At 37.4% G+C, this 20,952-nt stretch overlaps 2 protein-coding genes and 1 pseudogene across 3 annotated transcripts; 1 reads left to right on the forward strand and 2 right to left on the reverse strand.

The window, feature by feature from the left end:
• The first annotated feature begins 1,565 nt into the window (after positions 1-1,565).
• On the forward strand, positions 1,566-20,537 carry LOC143848317 (uncharacterized). Of its 2 annotated transcripts, XM_077357227.1 has the most exons (4): positions 1,566-1,722; positions 5,263-5,447; positions 5,796-5,881; positions 20,333-20,537. In XM_077357227.1, exons 2-3 carry the CDS (start codon positions 5,277-5,279, stop codon positions 5,865-5,867), a joined length of 243 nt encoding a protein of 80 aa, XP_077213342.1. In that variant the 5' UTR covers positions 1,566-1,722; positions 5,263-5,276; the 3' UTR covers positions 5,868-5,881; positions 20,333-20,537. The 2 variants fall into 2 exon arrangements, with proteins under 2 accessions (XP_077213342.1, XP_077213341.1); XM_077357226.1 differs by lacking the exon at positions 20,333-20,537 and having other exon boundaries at positions 5,796-6,089.
• On the reverse strand, positions 9,485-9,985 carry LOC143847935 (uncharacterized). Its single transcript, XM_077356711.1, has one exon. The coding sequence runs from the start codon at positions 9,983-9,985 to the stop codon at positions 9,485-9,487; it is 501 nt and encodes a 166-aa protein (XP_077212826.1).
• LOC143847936 (non-specific lipid-transfer protein 1 pseudogene) lies at positions 19,455-20,269 on the reverse strand (annotated as a pseudogene).
• Positions 20,538-20,952: the final 415 nt, after the last annotated feature.

A 20,952-nucleotide genomic window follows, 5' to 3' on the forward strand; every position in this document is an offset into this window, starting at 1 on the left:
ATCTAAAGGTCACAAAGTGCAGTGGTTTTTTCCCTCCAGTACGAGCCTGTTATTCATTATATGTTTATTTTTTTCGTTATTTCATCAAATCATATATAATATAGACTTCAATTCCATTCAATGGTTTTCAATCTCGATCTATATGTTAAATCCGTAGGGATTTAGTAGTGTGCTTGGTTTGCATTCATGTGCTTTCGGGCTATATGTTAAAACTGAAATCTTGATCTAAAGGGTTTTGGAAGTGCTAGTTTTGAAGTTTTATCACTAGTGGCCAATTTATGTTATTCGAAGATTATTTGTATGTTTTGGTGTTGTGTATTTATCTAGGTCTTATTTGTATGCTGTAGGATTTGAAATTTTATCTACTGTTTTTTCAACTCCTGCTTATGGCTGTATGTTGGGCCGAAACCCAATAGCACATTGAATCGAAAAAATAAAGGATTTTGCAGAAATTTCATTTTTCACCCTTATTTACAAAATTTCTACCGAACTTTAAAGATTTCTACCAGAATTACTGAAATTTCCAGTGGAATTACCAAAATTTCTATTGGAATTTTATACATTTCAGTTGAAATAAAAAAAAAACGAAACTTTTATCATGGTTTTACTTGTTTTCGAAAGAAATTTCCACTGAAACCGAAATATTTCGGCCGAAATTTCCCCCAAAACCAAAATATTTCGGTTTCAGTGGTCGCCAAAACCGGTACTGAAGCTAACATTTAAATCCTTGGCCATATGTTTCCAGAATGGGTAGCTTTTCGAACTTCATCAGAAATATGAAGCAAGAACATGTACATATTTATTTTTTCACCTTATAATTATGTTTTCATCATTTTTATTAATAAACCTTAGCTTTCAAAAAAAAGAAAAAAGAAGAAATTCTTCATTTTAGCTATCTGGATTATGTTGGGCTGGAAGGAATTTATGATCTGGATTATTTTGTACTGATTAAGGGAAACACTATAACCCTTAATTTTGTAGGTTGAACAAGCGGTATGGGGAGGAAGGCAGGGTCATTGTATATAAATTCGAAGAAGTTTGGCACTGTTAAAGAAACCATGCTTGCAAGAGATGATGTCGTCACCTATCCATAGATAATATGAGAAGATAGAAATACTTCTTTCTGGATTTTTTGTGTATGAATTATGAATTGGAATTGATATTCTATTTTGATTCTCTCTTAATTCAGAATATTCGAGGGTTAGGATCAACCTATGGAAATGATTTTTGGGGCACAACATATTTAGGCTGTGGCCCATCTAATGGACGGTTTGGATCATCCTATGGTGAGGAATGAATTCATCAAAATACAGTACTGGTGATATCATTTCCCAAAAAAATTTCTTCAAAACAAATTCTAATAAAATTTCCATTCCAACCGGATCGGAATCAGAATACCATCTCTTGGGGCGGCAAACAGATTCCGGCATTTCCCCAGCTAATTCCTCCTCGGTATCAATTTCAATTTTCAGCCCCTTGGAAGTTGGATCCCACTCTTTTTTTAAACCAAACGTCGGAATCGGGAGAGTTGGAATCGGGAGAGTTGGAATCGGGTCCCGATTCCAGCGTCTATTTCCGACAATCCAAACGCACTTTTCATCCTGTCTTCTCATTCCCTTTCTCGTTTAAGAAATTAAGAGAGAGGGATAATGACTCATTAACTCTTGGCATTTCAGTCTCCTTCCTCCCTCGCATTCTTTGCTGCTGAAGAATTTATCATCGGTACGTTCTTTGCATTTATGCTTCTCCCTTTTTCTCTTATTTTTCCTACTCATTCTTAAACTCGGTAAAATCTATGGCGCTCAGATTAGGGTTAGGGTTAGGGTTTTTTGCATCTCAGTCTTTTGCTGTTCTGTCGATGAGTATGTTGATTCCATTGTCTTTTATTAGCTGGAGATATTTGTGGGATCCAGATTTTAGGCTTATATAGTTTTATCATCTGATACTGGGTTCTTAGATTCAACAGTACCCATATCTGAAGATCTGATCTGACAATTTTTAATTGCATAATTTTCAGTTGAACAACTTACTTTAAATTTATTACCTTAGTCTTTCTTGGGTTTTTAGATGCTGTCACAAATGGGTGATAAATGTGGAATATCTGAACTTTGATTTTAGATTATTTGTAGTTTGACCAAGTAACTCCTTTACTTCTCCTTAATCTTTTTTTATCACCTTCATATAAATCAATTCTCTGTTTTCAGCAGTCTCTTATCGTCCTTTTGAAAGCTTTTGTTTCACAAATGTCCACTCCAAGGATGAAAGCACATATAGTTAGGGTTTGCCATCGTTAGGGTTTCAGTGGAAATTTCTTCCGAAATCAAGTAAAACCATGATAAAAATTTTGGTTTTTTTTTTTTAAAATTTCAACCGAAATGTATAAAATTCAAGTAGAAATTTCAGTAATTCCACTGGAAATTTCAGTAATTTTGGTGGAAATCTTTAAATTTTGGTAGAAATTTTGTAAATAAGGGTGAAAAAAGAAATTTCTGCAAAATCCTGTATGTTTTCAATTCAAAGTGCTACTGGGTTTCGGTCCAACATACAACCATGAGTAGGAGTTGAAAAAACAGTAGATAAAATTTCAAATCCTACAGCATACAAATAACACCTAGATAAATACACAACACCAAAACATACAAATAATCCCCTATTAACATAAATTGGCCACTGGTGATAAAACTTCAAAACTAGCACTTCCAAAACCCTTTAGATCAAGATTTCAGTTTTAACATATAGCCCGAAAGCACATAAATGCAAACCAAGCACACGGATTTAACATATAGGTCGAGACTGAAAACCATTGAATGGAATTGAAGTCTATATTATATATGATTTGATAAAATAATGAAAAAAATAAACATATAATGAATAACAGGCTCGTACCGGAGGGGAAAAACCACTGCACTTTGTGACCTTTAGATGATCATTTCAAATCAGAACAAAGAGGGTTAGGGTTTGGGAGAAAGAGATGGGATAATTAGGGTTTACACCCTTCACGATGGCAAACTTGTAATTCAGGATTAACGGATGGGTAAAATTTGAAAAATATCATAATTTCGTTTTAAACACCTTTTTAAACGACGCTTTCCAATAACATAACTTAATACAGTAGTTTGAGGTTTTATATGGTGTAAGCACATATAGTCCAATTTTTTGAAATAGTATTGTACGGACCAAATAATAGGATGATCCAAAACCGTCCATCTGATGGGCCATAGTGTTATTAGGTTGTTCCCCAAAAATCATTTCCGTAGGATGATCCTAGCCCTCAGATCTATAGAGGAACTGCGTATTATGCAAATCTTTATCGATCCGAGGGCTAGGGTCATCCTATGGAAATGTTTTTTAGGGCACATCCTAATTACATTGTGGCCCGTCAAATGTATGGTTTGGATCATCCTAATATGTGGGCCTTACAGTACTTTTTCAAAAATACTGGATTATACCGGTTTCACCATATAAAAACCTCCAATATACCTAATTCATAGCTAAATAACATAGGTTGACCATATCTAAAGGGAAATGGTAAATGCACCCCTTTTCATCACCTGGGACACCCAGCTGCATTGTACGTGGCAATCAGGTCGCTTCATTCCTTCAAATGTGAAGTACATCAGCCCCTTTGCAGTCATAGATACAATCTAGCTGGGTGTCCCAAGTAATGAAAAGGGGCGCATTTTTCATTCTAAATAGTCACACTTAATTTAGGTAAATTTACATATGATATGTTTCACCTTCAGTAAAGAAGTCTCCATGAAATGGGGGCTAGGATCCTCTGGAAGATAGCTATAGGGCTTAGCCTATCCATAGTGAGAGATTGATGCCTCGTAGATGGATGTTTTTATCATTAACAAGTTGCCCCACGAGGCCTTGTTTGGATTGTCGGAATTTTTTGGAAAAGTTTGGAAAGGAAAAATATTTTGAAAATTACCTACTTTATTTACACATGAAAAAGGATAACCAGATGAATCCTATTCCATTTTTACCTAGAGAGAGCTTTATTTTATGATGATATATCCCTCTAAATTAACCATAATCATATTATTTCCCTCTAAATTGTGAAAAGAAAAGTTTTTCCTTAAACGAATTTCCTTAAGGCTCTGCTTCTTTCGACGCAAAAATGAAAGCGTCTTTTAAAACAAAATTATGATATTTTTCTAATTTTACCCATCCGTTAATCCTGAATTACAAGTTTGCCATCGTGAGGGGCGTAAACCCTAAATATCCCATCTCTTTCTCCCAAACCCTAACCCTCTCTGTTCTGATTTGAAAGGATCATCTAAAGGTCACAAAGTACAGTGGTTTTTCCCCTCCGGTAGGAGCCTGTCATTCATGATATGTTTATTTTTTTCGTTATTTTATCAAATCATATATAATATAGACTTCAATTCCATTCAATGGTTTTCAGTCTCGATCTATATGTTAAATCCGTAGGGATTTAGTAGTGTGCTTGGTTTGCATTCATGTGCTTTCGGGCTATATGTTAAAACTGAAATCTTGATCTAAATGGTTTTGGAAGTGCTAGTTTTGAAGTTTTATCACCAGTGGCCAATTTATGTTATTAGAGGATTATTTGTATGTTTTGGTGTTGTGTATTTATCTAGGTGTTATTTGTATGCTGTAGGATTTGAAATTTTATCTACTGTTTTTTCAACTCCTGCTCATGGCTATATGTTGGGCCGAAACCCAATAGCACTTTGAATCGAAAAAATACAGAATTTTGCAGAAATTTTATTTTTCGCCCTTATTTACAAAATTTCTACCGAAATTTAAAGATTTCCACCAAAATTATTGAAATTTCCAGTGGAATTACCTAAAATTCTATTCTACTAGAATTTTATACATTGGTTGAAAATTAAAAAAAAAACCGAATTTTTTTTCATGGTTTTACTTGATTTCGGAAGAAATTTCTACTGAAACCGAAATATTTCGGCCGAAATTTCCCCCAAAACCGGAATCTTTCGGTTTCGGTGGTGGCCGAAACTGGTATTGAAGCCGACATTTAAATCCTTGGCCATATGTTCCCAGAATGGGTAGGTTTTCGAACTTCATCAGAAATATGAAGCAAGAACCTGTACAGATTTATTTTTTCACCTTATAATTATGTTTTCATCATTTTTTATTAATAAACCTTAGCTTTCAAAAAGAAAAGGAAAAAAAAATAATTCATCATTTAACCAATCTAAATTATGTTGGGCTGGAAGGAATTTATGATCTGGATACTGATTAAGGGAAACACTATAACCCTTAATTTTGTAGGTTGAACTAGCAATATGGGCAGGAAGACAGGGTCATTGTATATAAATTCAAAGAAGTTTGGCACTATTCAGAAACCGTGCATGCAAGAGATGATATCATTTCTTAATTGTTTGTCTCTCAATAAGAACGACGATGAGAAGTGCATGCGTCAGAAGGAACGCTTGAGTGCTTGTGTGGATGCTCAGGTTCTTTTTTTTTTCTCTTCTACTCTTTCAGCGACTATGATTATAATTATTAGCCAATTTTATATTATTCAATTTAGGATATATATCTTCTCTGTTCTCCACTGACCATTTTTCAGATTATATTAAGAGAAATATGGGCTATTGCCTACGTTTTTTGTGGCTCCACATTTGCTCTTTTGATCAGATGGTTAAGTGTATGGCAGGATGGGTGTGATGCTTTGGATCATTCCTTTGATAGCAAATTGTTTTTTTTTTTGTTTATTTATTTTTTTAGAAAATTGCTCTTTGTTTTGTTTATATTCTGTAGGGTGGATGAAATGAAACTGTCATTTGTGATTGCTTATGCAGAGTGGCAAAAGCAGAAAACCTTGGGGTAGCATCAACTACCATCTACAGAGGCTTAGCAGAGGGAGGAAGTAGTCCCATTCACAATGGTATTTCCTTTTAGGCATATTTAAACTACATAAGTTACAAAATTTGTGAATCATTCCTTAATTTTACTGAAAGAGAAAGTGTGCTTCTGTGAGAATTTCAGACGTGTCTGAATTTTGTAGGGAAGTTGATAATTGTACTACAAGTAATGTTTCTCTCTCCTTTTGGAGCCAAACCTTCTCAAAATGCTTTTTTCACCTTTTGATTTCACTGTTGCCAACATAACAATAAGCTAACTATTAACTCTTTGCCCTTCTAGTCATAAGACTGACCAGTTCACTGGTTTATGTCTTTTAACTCAAGTCTTAGAACTCGAAACGGAGTTGGACACAAACAAGATTTTGGGTGTGAGTTGACCATTAATTACTTGATTGAACAAATTGCATTTATCAATTAAGCCAAGTGACATTGGTAGAAATGCGTAAATTTATGGTTGGACACACCATAACTCCCTATTGAAGAGTTTCTATGAGCTGTTAGTTGTTTTTTATTTTGAAACTAAAGATTTTGATAACCAACAAAAGGAATGCTTTTGCAGAAGAAGAATGCACATCTGTTATGTATGGGCTAAATGATATTGATATGTGTACGGCTTTACACAATCAATTTTAGATTTTTCTGAAGTTTGTATGATTTAAAATAACAGGAAAGTGATATATTCGCCCCTTTTGATTACTTGGGACACCCAGCAGCAGTGTATCAATGACTGCAAAGGGGCTGATGTACTTCAGGTCAAAAGGATTCAATGGGGCTGATTGCCACGTGCACTGCTGCTTGGTGTCCCAAGTAATTAAAAGGGGGGGATATATCACTTCTCAAATAATAACAGAACTAGAATTTTGGATCTTCACCACATGAATATTCATATTAATAAAGAAGATAAATAAAGATTTGCCTTAAGCAGCCCAAATTTATTGCCTCCTCGATTCACTTCTTGAAATCCCTATTCCTCTTTTGGCATGGTGAGCTTCACCAATTTGTTGGGATAATGACTCTAAGAGAAGTAGTATGATTAGGATCTGATAGGGTTTTCTAACTTGTAGGTCCTACCTAAACTTCTTCTTGAATTGTTGGAAGGGTGCTATGTCAAGCAGTCAGGAGTGGATAAAAGGGTTTGGATCTGGGATTCAATTAGGGTTTTCACTGTCAAATCTTTCTATCATCATCTTGTGCCTTGCATGCTCTCCAGAGTACCTAGAGTATGTACGATCCTTGCCCCTCTCAGATTATCTACCTTTGGCTGGGCCGCTATTCTTGGACGGATTTAGAAAGTAGATTTCCTGCGAAAGCAGGAGATGCTAATAGTTGACCAGTGTGCCCTTTGTATAACGGGGGGGGGGGGGGGGGGGGGGAGATCAGTTGACCATATCTTCCTCCATTGCTCTTTATCCAGGGAGGTATGGAGCTGTATCCTCGGTTTGGGATATGTTGGGTTTCCCCCTCTTCCCTTTCGGATCTTTTGGAAAGTTGGTTAGAGGTTCATTGGAAGAAAAAAGGCAAGATTTTGTGGAACGTTTCTCTTCTTTCCTGGATGTGAAAGTGATTACTATTACCATTTCTTGGGTGAGAATCCTTCCGTGCTTTAAGTTTATATTTGCCTTTGATCTTTGCAACGGATGGAGAGAGATCTGTTTCAATGTGGAGCTTCGTCCTGTGGTTGTGCAAGATTGGATTGCCCCCGCTCCTAGTTTTCTAAATCTCAACTTCGATGGATCGAGACCGACAAGCAATGGAAGTGTTCTAAGGGATGTAGAAGGTGAGGTCATTTGGGCCTTTATGGGGTCCAATAGGCAAGGTTCTGAAAATCTGAATCGAATCGTAAATCGTAACAGGGTTCGAATCGTAAATCGGATCGTAAATTGTAAGATTTTTTTCAGATTTTTATATAAAAATGAGAAAAAATATTACAAAATTATAAGAGGCAAAAAATAAGAATAAAATGAGTAATTATCTATTTTCCATTTGAAACTATTAAATTAAATATAAAATTCCATGATTAGTAATCCGAAGCACAAACCATATTCAGCGCACAATAAATTACTAAACAAAGCACAACCTATATTCATCATATAATAAATAATGGGAAAGGTGTGCGTACTCGGTCGAGTAGATAAGCTTATCTACTCGGTCGGGTTAAAAACAGTGGGGGCCCACTTTGTTGGGGTGATCCAAACCATTCATTTGAAAGGCCCTTATCTAGATAGGGTGTCCACAAAAAATCAGCCTCATAGGATCATCCTAACCCATGCAACAGTGGATGGAAAAATGAGGAAAAATGGACAAACACAGCTTGTCCGCAAATCTGCCCATTTTCCGCTCCATTGTTGGATGGGTTAGGATGATCCTATGGGGCTGATTTTTTGTGGACACCCTATCTAGGTAAGGGCCTTTCAAATGAATGGTTTGGATCACCCCAAAAATGTGGGCCCCCACTGTTTTTAACCCGACCGAGTAGATAAGCTTATCTACTCGACCGAGTACGCACACCTTTCCCATAAATAATTATATAATTTATCACAACAGTAAACAAAGCACATACTCAAACTATAATAATCATCATACAAAGAGATGTCAGCAGTAAATAAAGCATTTTGAAATGATTTTCATTTTGAAATCCCAATCGATTCTCAAAATCCAAAACAGACATAATCGTAAAAATTATAAAAATTGCACTATCCAAAGTCGAATAGTAAAATTTTTACGAAAAAAGATTTTTCGTCTGATTTGAACAGTTCAACCCAGGAATCGAGATTCAAATCGTAAATCGTAAGATTTTAACAACAGAGCCAATAGGGGTATCAGATGCAAGTGAGGCGGAGGTTCAAGCAGCTCATCAGGAATTAAAATACTTGGACAAAGATTCCTTGGACCGAGTTATAGTTGAGGGAGATTCCCTTGATGTCATTCGATGGCTTAGTTGTTCCCTTGCCCCGCCTTGGAGATTTGCACCACATTTTGATGAGATTCAGAATATAGTGGGTGGATCCTTGATTGTCTTCAAGCATATCCGAAGATCCGCCAACTCTGCGACGTATAGACTAGCAAGGGAGGGTGTTAATAAGTTGGGTCTCGAGATGTTCGATTATCTTCATCATTAATTGTTTCTTTTTCTGTCTCTGTTCTTACTTTTGTTCGTGTGGATCCTATTGTACTTATCATGGTCTGACTTCCTCGATCTTTCCTTTACTTTAATGAAATTTTTGACCATTAAAAAAAGGTTCTAGCTAATATTCCTCGGCTGTTAGTGATCTAAAAATTCAATTCTTTCCAAACTCTTAATATTAAATATTCATTAAATGATTTGTAATTTAGAATTTCTTCAATTATATTATTGTTCATCAACACAATATTTTTAACCTCGAGCACCTTCTTAGAGAAATTGACTAGAACAGTCCATCTACCATACAATATTGTATATTGGCCATTAGGCATGGATAAAATCATTGTCTAATCATGGCCCACAAAAAATTCACATTCATGGTTCTTATTAATAGGAGCATTTTGAATGGTAGCCAACTTTTATTGCGAAGGAAAAAACCGAGATGGTCAATACAAGGAAAATAAAAAGAAAGAAAGGCTAAAACAAACAACAAAACAACAGAATGTTAAGGCGGAAGAGAGTCAAACAATGCCAGAGAATCCTTAGAGACTCCTTCTCCAGCTAGACTATCCGGCTCCTTATTTGCAGAGCGATGCACGTGGTGAAAAACCATAGAGAAAGAGCCAGACCAGTTGAAGATCTCATAAAAAAACCTATCAAACCTCCAAGGTGGTTTTTGAGAGCCCTCGAGCCAATGGATAACATTCAAGGAGTCCCCTTCGACCATCACATTATCCAAACAATCTCTAGCTACCAACTTTATTCCTTGGTGAGCTGTGCACACCTCTACCTCAGTGGCATCCGCCACGCCAATGGGACCGACAGAGGCGCATATTACCTCCCCAAGCTCGTTTCTCAGGAGACCTCCTATGCCAGTGGGTCCGGGATTCCCTAAGCGTGAACCGTCAAAGTTGAGCTTCATGAATCCCTGAGAGGAGGCATCCATTCTTCCACAACTTTTTGTTGAATTTCCGAGTTGAGGCCTATACCTTTCCATCTTTCCCATAAGTCGTAGGCAGATATAAATTTGAAGCTAGGGAGATGCTTAACCCAAGAGATCGTCAGGGCGATTGCTTTAATAAAAAGGAAAGATGAGCTTCTTGATATCCAGTCGAATACTCTTGCATTTCTTTATTTCCAAAGAACCCAAATGGTTACTAAAAAACACACACCTTAGGATTTTCCCTTTTTTCTTCCATGGGACTGCCGCCCAACCCAGGAGGAGGTCAATAAGATGAGCAGGGTAAACCCATGCAATACCAAATCTTTGCAAGACCTTTCCCTAAATCTCCCTGGCAAGGTTGTAGTGCATAAGGAGATAATATACTGATTCCCTCATCTCAATGCATAGAGGGGAGTGGTTAATGATGAGAAATTTCCTCTTTCGAAGAAAATCCACTTTCTGGATCCTCTCAAGAAGCGCCGCCCAACCAAAGGTGCACACTCTTGGCGGAGCTTGAATTGACCACACTCTAGCAACCTTGGAAGACATAGGGCAAGCCACTAGATGATGATAGAAAGACTTGGCGGAGAAGTCACCAGATGCATCCCAAATCCAAACCCTTTTATCTTCCCCACCCTGCTTAATGTATCCCTCTTCAAGCATTTCCAATAGCCCGTCAATGGAAGTCAACTCTCTATTAAAGAAATTCCTCCTGAACTCCTCCCAACCACTGTCCCATCCCTTCTAATCAAATTATCCTTCACCATCCCTTCCTTACGTGTCGCAATAACAAACAAATCTAGGAAAATTCTTTGAGAGAACGATATGAACACTACTTATCAAGCCGGAATCAGATTCTGTCACCCGAATAAACTCTATATCTGATGCCGGGCTTAAAACAATTGGCAAGAGCGCATAATGTCTCTCCAAATCGTTACCTCTCAAAATCTGAAATAGTTCTCCGACAGCCAATGCCCCGGCGAACTCTCACCCAAAGATGAGACTCCTCCTTTCCTCATTAATAATACTTATGATGTTGTTCAAACAAAGGCATAGGTGTTCTTGAAAAAAATAAAATAAGCAAGAGCAGTTGATAATCAGATTTAATAGTAAGGTCGAACCAAGAAAGCAGGAATCTTCCCCTGCATCGGGGAATCGCGATTCCGAATTGGGACTCTCGACGCTTCGCCAAAAAGAGGGAATCACGCTTCCCCAAAATGTGAATCACGCCTCCCCAAAATGGGAATCGCGCTTCACCAAAATGGGAACGCGCTTCCCCGACGCTTCCCATCGTTTTAATTTTATGATAATCACAAAAATGGAAAACTTGTCGCGCTTCCCCCCGACCCTTCCCGCTTCCCACCACGCCGGGAGCCTTCACTCCCTGCTCTGCCAATCTTGGGTTGAACTGTGATCAATAGGTTCTTGTATTTCAAGACAAACATGAGAGTTTATAGAGAGAGATTCGTTCAATTTCCAAATTCAAAAACAGTCCAGATGGAATAAAATTCTGAATAATATGACTGCAAGGCGCGAGTTTAGCCCTCTCCAGACCCCGCAATGGAGGGAGCCTCGTGCACTGGGCCACCCTTTTTTAATTATGACTGCAAGGGAATTTGAGATGGACTTTCAAGAGAACTCTGTAGAACCAACTCTAAAATTAACAGTATATATGAATCATCACCTATGCAGCTAATTTTAAGACTGATGATGGGTTCAGATAGATTTTTACTGTAAATTCGCCACTGCCTTGGAATTGGACCGAGTTTCAAGAAAACAATGACGAAGATGCTGGAAATGGCTTGGCTATTCTGGATCTAACGGTCAGCAACAAATCGGCTAGTAAATCAGCAACCCGCCAAACAAAGCGCACATGTATTAATTCTCGTGATAGTTTATCCGATGCTACCAGTTAAGAACTTCAACAGTGAAAGAATCGTTTGTTGCAGAGGTTGATGAAAACAAAGGAACACATTTGGATAAAAAGAGACAACACTATCTTGTAATGATTAAAGGAATTACAGTAACTGAACTAGCAGATATAAGAAGAAGAGATGAAGATGAATTACTCTATACAAAAGAAACGAATAGATAAATGGAAGATCCTACTCGTTTCAGCGAATTACACTACTGAAAAGGAGAAGAAAAGGAATAACCTTATTCCCCAAGGGGCTTCAATTCAACCTCCAATCGAGTCTTCTCCCTTAGCTTCTCTCAAGCTTCATGAACCAAGAGAGTTCTCTCTTTCCCTCTCATTTTTCTCCACTCCAAGAACTGATTTCGAAAAGGGGCCTCACCTCTATTTATAGAGAGAGGGAAGCCTTCAAGAAGGTGCCGCCAGCTTGTGCCAGCTCAAAGCCAGCTGTCTGGCTGATGTGGCACGCCACTTGGCGTTAATTGAGGCACTCAATATTGTGGTCCCCTTTCCCAATGCGGTCCCATTCCTCTAAACCTCCAATCGAATGACAAATGGCATGCTTCTATCTCTTCAAAGTGGTCTTCCCCATTCATCATGGCATCCTCTAGATGACACATGTCCTCTGGATAGTGGTCCCCAAATCTCCTTCATGCCTACTTGGCCGCCATGTGGCAAAGTGTACAGCACTTGGTGGCTGATGTAGCAATGTGTCGCTTGGTTGCTACTATTTGATGAGGTGGTACCTATAATTGCTAATTACAGCACGCCCTCACATTATATCTACTGCCCTTTGAAGTTGCACATATAATAGCTAATTACAACACCCCTCGTACTGATATCTATAGCCTGTTCACACCACTATATGATGCCCTGTTCTTTGACATTAAATTCCAGAGTCGTGGTAATCCTTTACCCTTCCGTTGTCTTTATTCCAAAAAAAAAAAAAGAATCTTCCAACCATACTACGCCCATACTCCGTGGCCGTCCCTGTGTCTACATTGAAAAAAATCATAAAAGAAATGCATTGAAAAACGTCTTAGGAACTGCGCTAGAAATATTTCATAAATATAGAGAAACGTCAAGAGAGAAACACGTATGAACAAGGAAAATATTAAGTATGTGTTTTTGTTGATTTGAAATTTATTAGTTTCAAATTACTATGAGATTTTACACATAAATACATGCATTTATAATTGTTTCATATTTTTTACTTAAATTGTTACTTAAATTAGAGGTATACATAGATGATTTATGTATGTTCTATACCTATTTTACTTTTAGCATACTTTTTTTGCTTATTTCTATTTTTATTGTTATATATACTATTGTTTTCCTTTTTAATGTGTATTCTACAGTTTTTTTGGTGTGATTTTCTTCAAAATGTTTTATGTACGTTTAACATACGTTTCATGTGCATTTCCCGTTCGTTACTTACGCATTTCACACATTATGTTTCTCACCTATTTTCCATGTGCTTCGGAAATGTTTCCCCATTTTTTGTTTCACGTTTCAAAAGCATTTCCCCAGCTTACCTAGACCCAATTTTTTTTTTTTTTCGAAGCATTTCCGAAATGCATTTCCATGGAAATGAGTTTCCCATCCACCCTAGGAGTTTCCTGCAACTATGATATATATTGGATTTTGCTGTTTGGTAATATGAGTCCCTCGGATTTTTGAATCATGTGATTATCTAAATAAGACAATCTAAGTCAATTGACAATAATCAATTCATTGGGTGGCCTATACATGAATATATTTATTGTGTATACATGTTACATACACCCACATATCTGCCTATCGTCTCTACCATGACAAAGATATATCACTCAATTATATATCATTATTTATAGCCAGAATTTATATGCCAATCTTTAATTAGATGAGACGTCCAACTATCATCTTAGATTAAGAGTTAAGACCTATTTTAGGCTCTTAATAATAGCTGTTCTCAAAACTATTTTCCTCCATTGTGTTGAATATGAGAAATAATCCCTTGTCCTTGTCCCTACTCCTTGAAAGAATCATTTGAGTCGGATAAAAAACATTAGAGGCTTGTTCATTTGCATGTTCTACATAACCATTTTCAACATCCCATAAATCTTGAGGTCCAATTTACTCTTTGATTTGGATATTTCGGATATTTTAATTTTTCCCATTCAAACGAGGAAGTTGTGGAGGAAAAAATTCATTTACATATGCCGTAAGACAATGAAGAAGACAATGCTCTACTCTCTAGGAATTTGGGTATGATACCAATTTGATGGAATGGGTGGCCCCATTTACTTGAGAACACTATAATTGTTGCTACAATAATCTTAAGAGAACTTATCATGAACTTTAAATTTTACTCTTGTGTTCAAGGAAATGGAAGTACATGTATATAGGCTCTTAAAGGACATTGTAAACCTATTCTATAGCATATCTGAGAAGTTAGATAGGATATGTCTGGAGATCTTTGGACATTGTAATACTAATCACAAGAGGAAAAGAAGAAAAAGAGAGAAGGAAAAAGAAAAAGAAAAAGAAGAGAAAATAATTTTGGAAAGTCCCGCCCAAGATGATCTCATCTCTCACCAACCGTTCAATGCTTAATCTCCAACCTTGAGGACGACAGTGTTGATTTCAAGGCGGGTGGAATGTTGCATATCTAAATGAGCCCTGCTTGGGGTAGCATAAATTAGTTTAGGTATTTGTAGTTTTTTACATTTTGCTCTCTAGTTGTTTGGTACAGGTGAAAGTCTTAGAGATAAGAGTTATCTAGATTGGCTTGGGTAGGAGTTTTAGAGGAAGTGGTCAAGTGGGCTTTCTATTTAAAAATAACATGTAAGCAGTCATATTCAAATTAATGATGAATTTCGAACTCAAAACTGTGTTTCTGCAATCATTAAAAAAAACAAACAAAAAACTGTGTTTATGCACAGAGGACTGACCCTTCCCTCAAAGTGGGTCGTGAGTCTGATCTTCCCTCTATAGATCAATCACATTGCAAACTGATTTGGGATTTGGTTCGTAACACGATGATGCAATGAAATTGTGGTCAGCCATGTGCCCTAACGGCAATGGTGACACTGGCGATTGCAGAATATTGATATAGCGAGGACCCAATGCGGAGGGTTCTCAAGTGAGAGGGTTCAAGTCCGAGTGGGTGTTGACAATGATTGTGTGTTGGTGGCCGATGTCGAGCATGAAAGCTCACTCTTAAAAGAGAATAGATTCAGTAAATCCTACATAGATGGGGCACTTAAGAGTATGTGATATCAATTTAGATAGTATCAATAGATTGGTTAAGAATGGTCTACTGAGTTCATTCGTGGTAGAATCCTTTCCGATTTATGAGCTATGTCTACAAGGGAAAAAAATGACTTGCTTACTCATGATGGAAAAAGGTTTAAGGTCACAAATATATTGGATTTAGTAAATATTGATGTGCGGTCCTTTGAACTATGATGCGAGAGGAGGCTATGTGTACTTCATTACATTCAAGGATGATCATTCCAAATATGGCTAGGTGTACTTAATATGAAATAAATTTGAATCATTTAAAAGTTTCAAGAATTCAAGAATGAAGTAAAAAAGGAAACTAGTAAGAATATATGTCTCTTCACTCCGTAGATAATATATATCTATCGGATGAGTTTAGAGATTATCATTATCCGAAATAACTTGGAATATTATCTCAATGGGCTCCCCTCAATGCACCAAAACTAAAAAGAGTTTCTTAAAGAAGAAACCAGGCATTATTAGATATAGTTCATTCAATGATGATCTTCACACTGTGTTCTTATGGGGTTTTGCCTTAGAGAATGCAATTTACATACTCAACAGGGTCCTGAATAAATCTGTACCTGAAAACCCCATATGAGATATGGATTGGAAAGAGACTGAGTTTAGATATCTAAGAGTTTTAGGATGTCACGTTCATGTAAAGAAAAGGTGAGCAAATATATGTTAGGAACTAGGACTGAGGTGTTTCTTCATCAGATATTTTAAGATTAAATTAGGATATTACTTTGATCTCCCTATCGATCAAATGTATTTTGCTAATAGGAATGTCAAACTCTTAAAATAGGATGACATCCTCAACGATGAAAATAGGGATGAGATTTCTCTTAAAGAGCGGTCTGAGGATCCGATTGAAAAAGACCTTAGAGGAGTTCTAGGTAAGCCCTACCATCCGAACCTCCTACTACACCTCCCATTTGTCGCAGCACTAGGATCATTATTAGAGCTCCTGAGAAGTTATTTTAGGAGAAGTTTCCTCTCATTTTGTTCTGGTATTTTTGAATATTTTGAAGTTCCATTTCTATAGCTCTAATTCTTCTTTATATGCACATTCAATCATTAACATAATTCTTATAACGGTTTTGAGGAGAAGGGAAATGATCAGCACAACCATGTTTTTATAATTGCACTAACTCATCTTGTCGTTTATTATTTAAAGACCTGTCAAGGGTTATACAGTTCCCAAAAAGCTCTTAAACCAGTTAAAAGGGAAAAAAGACAAGTCACGTTTGTGCAATTATTAAAGAATGATTGAGTTGATATCATTGGCTGAAGAAAATTCATATTAAAATTCAACGTTTAAGTCAAGGTGAAAATGAATTCTCATTCTTGAAAGTCAATTGCCTTAAGCTTTGACTGATCACCCTTTCTAAAGTAGATTTTCCAATAATTTTGAATTTGAAATCTATGAATTTTGCCATTTTTCATTTTTTTTATTTATTTTTTTAATCTTGCTCACGAATGTGTTGTTTTCTTTTGCATAATTCTAGATTAAATATTATATCTAGAATATATTTTACATAAAATTTCATTGACCATATAAATATGACATTAATCATAATTGTGAAGTAAAGACTGATCATAGGTGGGATAGGATTGGTGCCTTACGTCTTCCAATATTTATCAGATGACATATGACTAGCTTTACAGTGTTATAAGCAGGTTCCTACGTACCTCAAACTAAGGTGGAGACTTTAAAAATGGTTCAAACTTTAACTGGAATCGAGTCTTTTGATCATTGACAACAAGAAGGTTTGATTCCTCCCCCCTTTTTTTTTGGAATAGAATCGCTACACAACCGAACTACCTTGTTTTGTTGAAGTTGATGTCAGAGTTACAACACCCTTACTTTAGCTTAAGTACGATGGGCGTAGGACTTCCCCAATAACGGTCGAGTGTCCCTCTCTCTCTCTCTCTCTCTCTCTCTGGGGATTTGGAGGACCCCCACCAGATGTATTAATTCAGAAAATGTAGGAGTTACATTCTTACATAATCCCCTCCCCTCACTGTCCTGATACATAATGTTTAAGATCAAGTGTCTCGTGTGAATGCATTTTTACAAAGAGCTACATTAGGCCAACCCAATCCGATTTGATCGCTGGTATCACATTCCTCATATGCAGGATTGGAAACAAAACTTTGATAACTAAAATGATAAAAAGCAGGGAAGAGATCAACAAGAAACTCCAAATCTAGAATCTGATTCCAGAATAAACAGATTTGGGGAGGTTGGCTGATGACTTACTCAATCCAACCATTTTTAGTATATGTGTGTGTCTCATTTGAATAGATTTACATGACGCCTTAAACTACTTAAGATTATCATAGCTTGTTTATCTACATATCAGATAGATCTAGATAATACCATTACTCAGGATTTCAAACAAGCTCTCCACAAATTAGTTTAGTAAAAAATGCCATGCAAAATCAATGAGAACGCCTATATCAAAGCAACGATAATCAATCCGATTAGAATTACAGGGTAATACTCCACTTAAGCATCCCATGTGAATTAACCCTCGAATAGTACATTCTAAATTTCTACTTCTATTTTGGGCTTTTACTTGTGGGATTGCAATTTCTACAGTAACTTGTGTTATTTCCATTATGTTTCAACTATAATTAATCTGATTAGAATCACAGGTAATACTCTACTTAAGCACAGGTAATACTTCACTTAAGCATCCCATGTGGATTAACCCTCGAATAGTACATATCTTTCTAAATTTCTACTTCTATTTTGGGGTTTTACTCGTGGGATTGCGATTTCTACAGTAACTTGTGATATTTCCATTATGTATATTAAACAGATCTTTTCACCGAGACTAGTATAAGAAAGAATCTCTTTACTTTTCAAATTATGTGAGCAATGGAAAATGTCCATAAACGATTCATCAGTGTCTGAAAATCAACCCAACGAAGTTCCTAATTAATTAAAAAAACAAAGATTCTCCCTGAGTTGAAATTATGGTTATCTAACAAAGCAATTAGCTAGTGATCAAGTAGCTAATAAACATGTGAATTATTTGGTGTTATGGCTGGGAGGGATCCACGCCAATCCAATTAACTATGGCCATGTGTCACCCTCCTTATGAGCCCACATGGAGAGTTCATTTGCATCAAATGCTCTCTCTCCCTTAGACAGCCTCCTTGTGAGCCTGCATGAAGAGTTCATCTCTCTCTCTCTCTCTCTCACACACACACACACACACACACCTTATGAGCCCACATGGAGAGTTCATTTGCATCAATCTCTCTCTCTCTCTCTCACACACACACACACACACACACATGTAGAGTTCATTTGCATCAAACTCTCTCCCTCTCTCTCTCTCTCTCTCTCTCTCTCTCTCTCTCTCTCTCACACACACACACACACACACAAACACACATTCTCCTCTCTCTCTCTCTCTCTCTCTCTCTCTCTCTCTCTCTCTCTCTCTCTCTCTCGCTCTCGCTCTCGCTCTCGTGCGCACACACACACAGAAGTTTCAGCTACTCCTGTAATTTCATGTTATCTTTTTCTAAGTATTGGATTTAGGCCTTGTTTGGATTGCAGGAAAAATAGTTAAAGGTGGATTATCTTTCCCTTTTAGTGTTCTCTTGCTGAGATTTTATATGGTGCCCGACCGTCAAACAACAAGGGCGGAGAGAGAGAACTCCTCCACCCTTAATTTCTGATCCAGCAAAAGCCCCCCTTTTTTGTCTTTTTGCTGGATCGGAAATCAAGGGCGGGAGTTTTCTCTCTCTCTCTCTCTCTCTCTCTCTCTCCGCCCTTGTTGTTTGACGGTCGGGCATCATATAGTTTATCTCTCTTGCTTTGACCACTATATTTTAGGTGGAATGGGCTTTGCATTTAGTTAGTGCAAGTGGGTCTGTTCCATCTAAATCATGCGAGCAAACGTGGATGGCCCATAGCTCCAAAGTCGCACAGATGAAATGGCCCAACCATTATCGACGGACTTCGTATCCATTGAATGTGGACTGATGGCCAATTCAAACGGGCCGGATTATCCAATGAGTGCAATTTTGATAAAATCAAGCCTTTAACTTATGGTTGGATAGTTGGATGTTCAAGTGCTTTCCATGTGGATGGCAGGATCATTGAATTCAGAAAAAAACAGAGAGAAAAGGAAAGAAAAGAGAGAAGAAACAATAGAGACAAGGCAACTAGTACTATTAATAACATATTACATAACAGAACATAAGCACATAAGCATATTGAAAACATGCAACATAAAGAACTAGGGCATTCTCATTGAAGGACCAACGCCCAATTTATTCTCACATTCCTCAAACCCTACTCAAGTAAACTCCACCCACTAGCACACTTCACTTCACCCTGCAAATCATGAAAACAAAACAGAAAAAGGAAATTAATAATATAAGACTTTTGGGGCATAACCCATCTACATCGGTCAATATCTCATATACTAATTTCTTTTTAAGGTTCAACTCTCCCATTTAAGTTTTTAATCATGCCCTTAACTCAGTCTTATTCCTACATGTACTCTTGTTGTTTATCACTCTCCAAGTTAATTATGGATTATGGACCTGCTTGACTCCTCGAATCCAAGTCGAAAATTCCTTTGACTCACCCAAGTTAGTGAAAAGTTGACCACATCAATCATTAATTCGACGGGGTTACATTTTTGTAAAAACTTTCTGAGTTCTTTTCTTAGTCCAATTTTTAAACACTGGCCTTGATTATGGCCCTCCTCGCATTATTAAACACTCTTTAGATCGAATGCATAGATAGAGATGAAAAAAATGGTGGAAGGAAAGGATCTTAGATCTTACTTAGAGCAATCAGTGGTGGGGCTAATCTTGTAAGGGATGCTGACACCGCATCGGCTTGGGAGACCGCCAACGAGCCCCGGCTGCAGCCCAGAGATCCCGGCTGCAGTCGTTTTGAGGCACCCACAAGCCGTCTGGCGGTCAGAAGTGGTCTTGGCAGCTGCATTGAGCCCCTGCACCCCATCGCAGCATTGTTTGGTTAGGCCCGCACCAGACCGAAGGTAAGTAATGCACGGGGACAGCTTAGTAACCACAAGGCCGCACGAAAATGCGGCCTCTGCGTACTGGGCGCTTAGCACCATGCACCCAACCACTATGCATGCAACCAATCCAACTCTAGAGCTAGCCATCATATCCTTTCTCTTTGACACTTACTCACTGATTGGCTTCTAACTGAGTACAAATTGTTGCAGGATCTACTACGCTTCTCATGGGCTTTTATAGAGGGAGAGGGGGGAAGGTAGTGGTTGGAACTTAAATGTATATCGATCTTATTGATAAAATAATGAAATTACCCTTTGTAAGTCTACAAAAATGAGTTCAGATAATAGCAAAAAATATAGGTGCCATATGCTGGTCTATCTTTGATTTACTCCATATTGAAAGCTTGAAAGTTGGAAAGGAATTTATGGTATCCTTCCAACCAACTTTGCTTTAATGGGGGTTGGCCCTGTGCTGGTGCACTTGAATACGTGGTCTCTGTCTTTTTCTTCTTCATGCAGCGCGGCTTTATGACAAGGATTACACGCACGAACACTGTATCACTCTCAATAAATTGATGTAGAAGAAAAAAATTGGAAGTATGTATATTAATTATTGAGGATTTGCTGGGGGCCACTTCTTAGAGCCACCTAATATGAATTAAATGAATAAGACAAAATCTAAGCCTATGTGGCTGCTCTCTCATGCAACAGATTCTCCACTAAATACCTTATGTGATGGGCCCTAGCAAATCCCTAGTTATTGAGCTGCGAGGAAACCAAGTCAGGGATCTTCCTAACAGCACTTCCTATTTGGCCACGTATCCAACTAT

The sequence above is a fragment of the Tasmannia lanceolata genome, unplaced genomic scaffold (genome assembly GCF_043159265.1).
Source record: "Tasmannia lanceolata isolate RefF3 unplaced genomic scaffold, GAP_Taslan_0.1 ptg000016l, whole genome shotgun sequence".
In the NCBI taxonomy this organism is placed as follows: Eukaryota; Viridiplantae; Streptophyta; class Magnoliopsida; order Canellales; family Winteraceae; genus Tasmannia; species Tasmannia lanceolata.

Bases quoted from the DNA above. Each gene is read 5' to 3' on its own strand.
- LOC143847935 (XM_077356711.1), bottom strand. From the start codon at position 9,985: ATGGGAAAGATGGAAAGGTATAGGCCTCAACTCGGAAATTCAACAAAA.
- LOC143848317 (XM_077357227.1), top strand. From the start codon at position 5,277: ATGGGCAGGAAGACAGGGTCATTGTATATAAATTCAAAGAAGTTTGGC. The intron at 5,448-5,795 runs GTTCTTTTTTTT...TTGCTTATGCAG, and splicing joins GTGCTTGTGTGGATGCTCAG to AGTGGCAAAAGCAGAAAACC.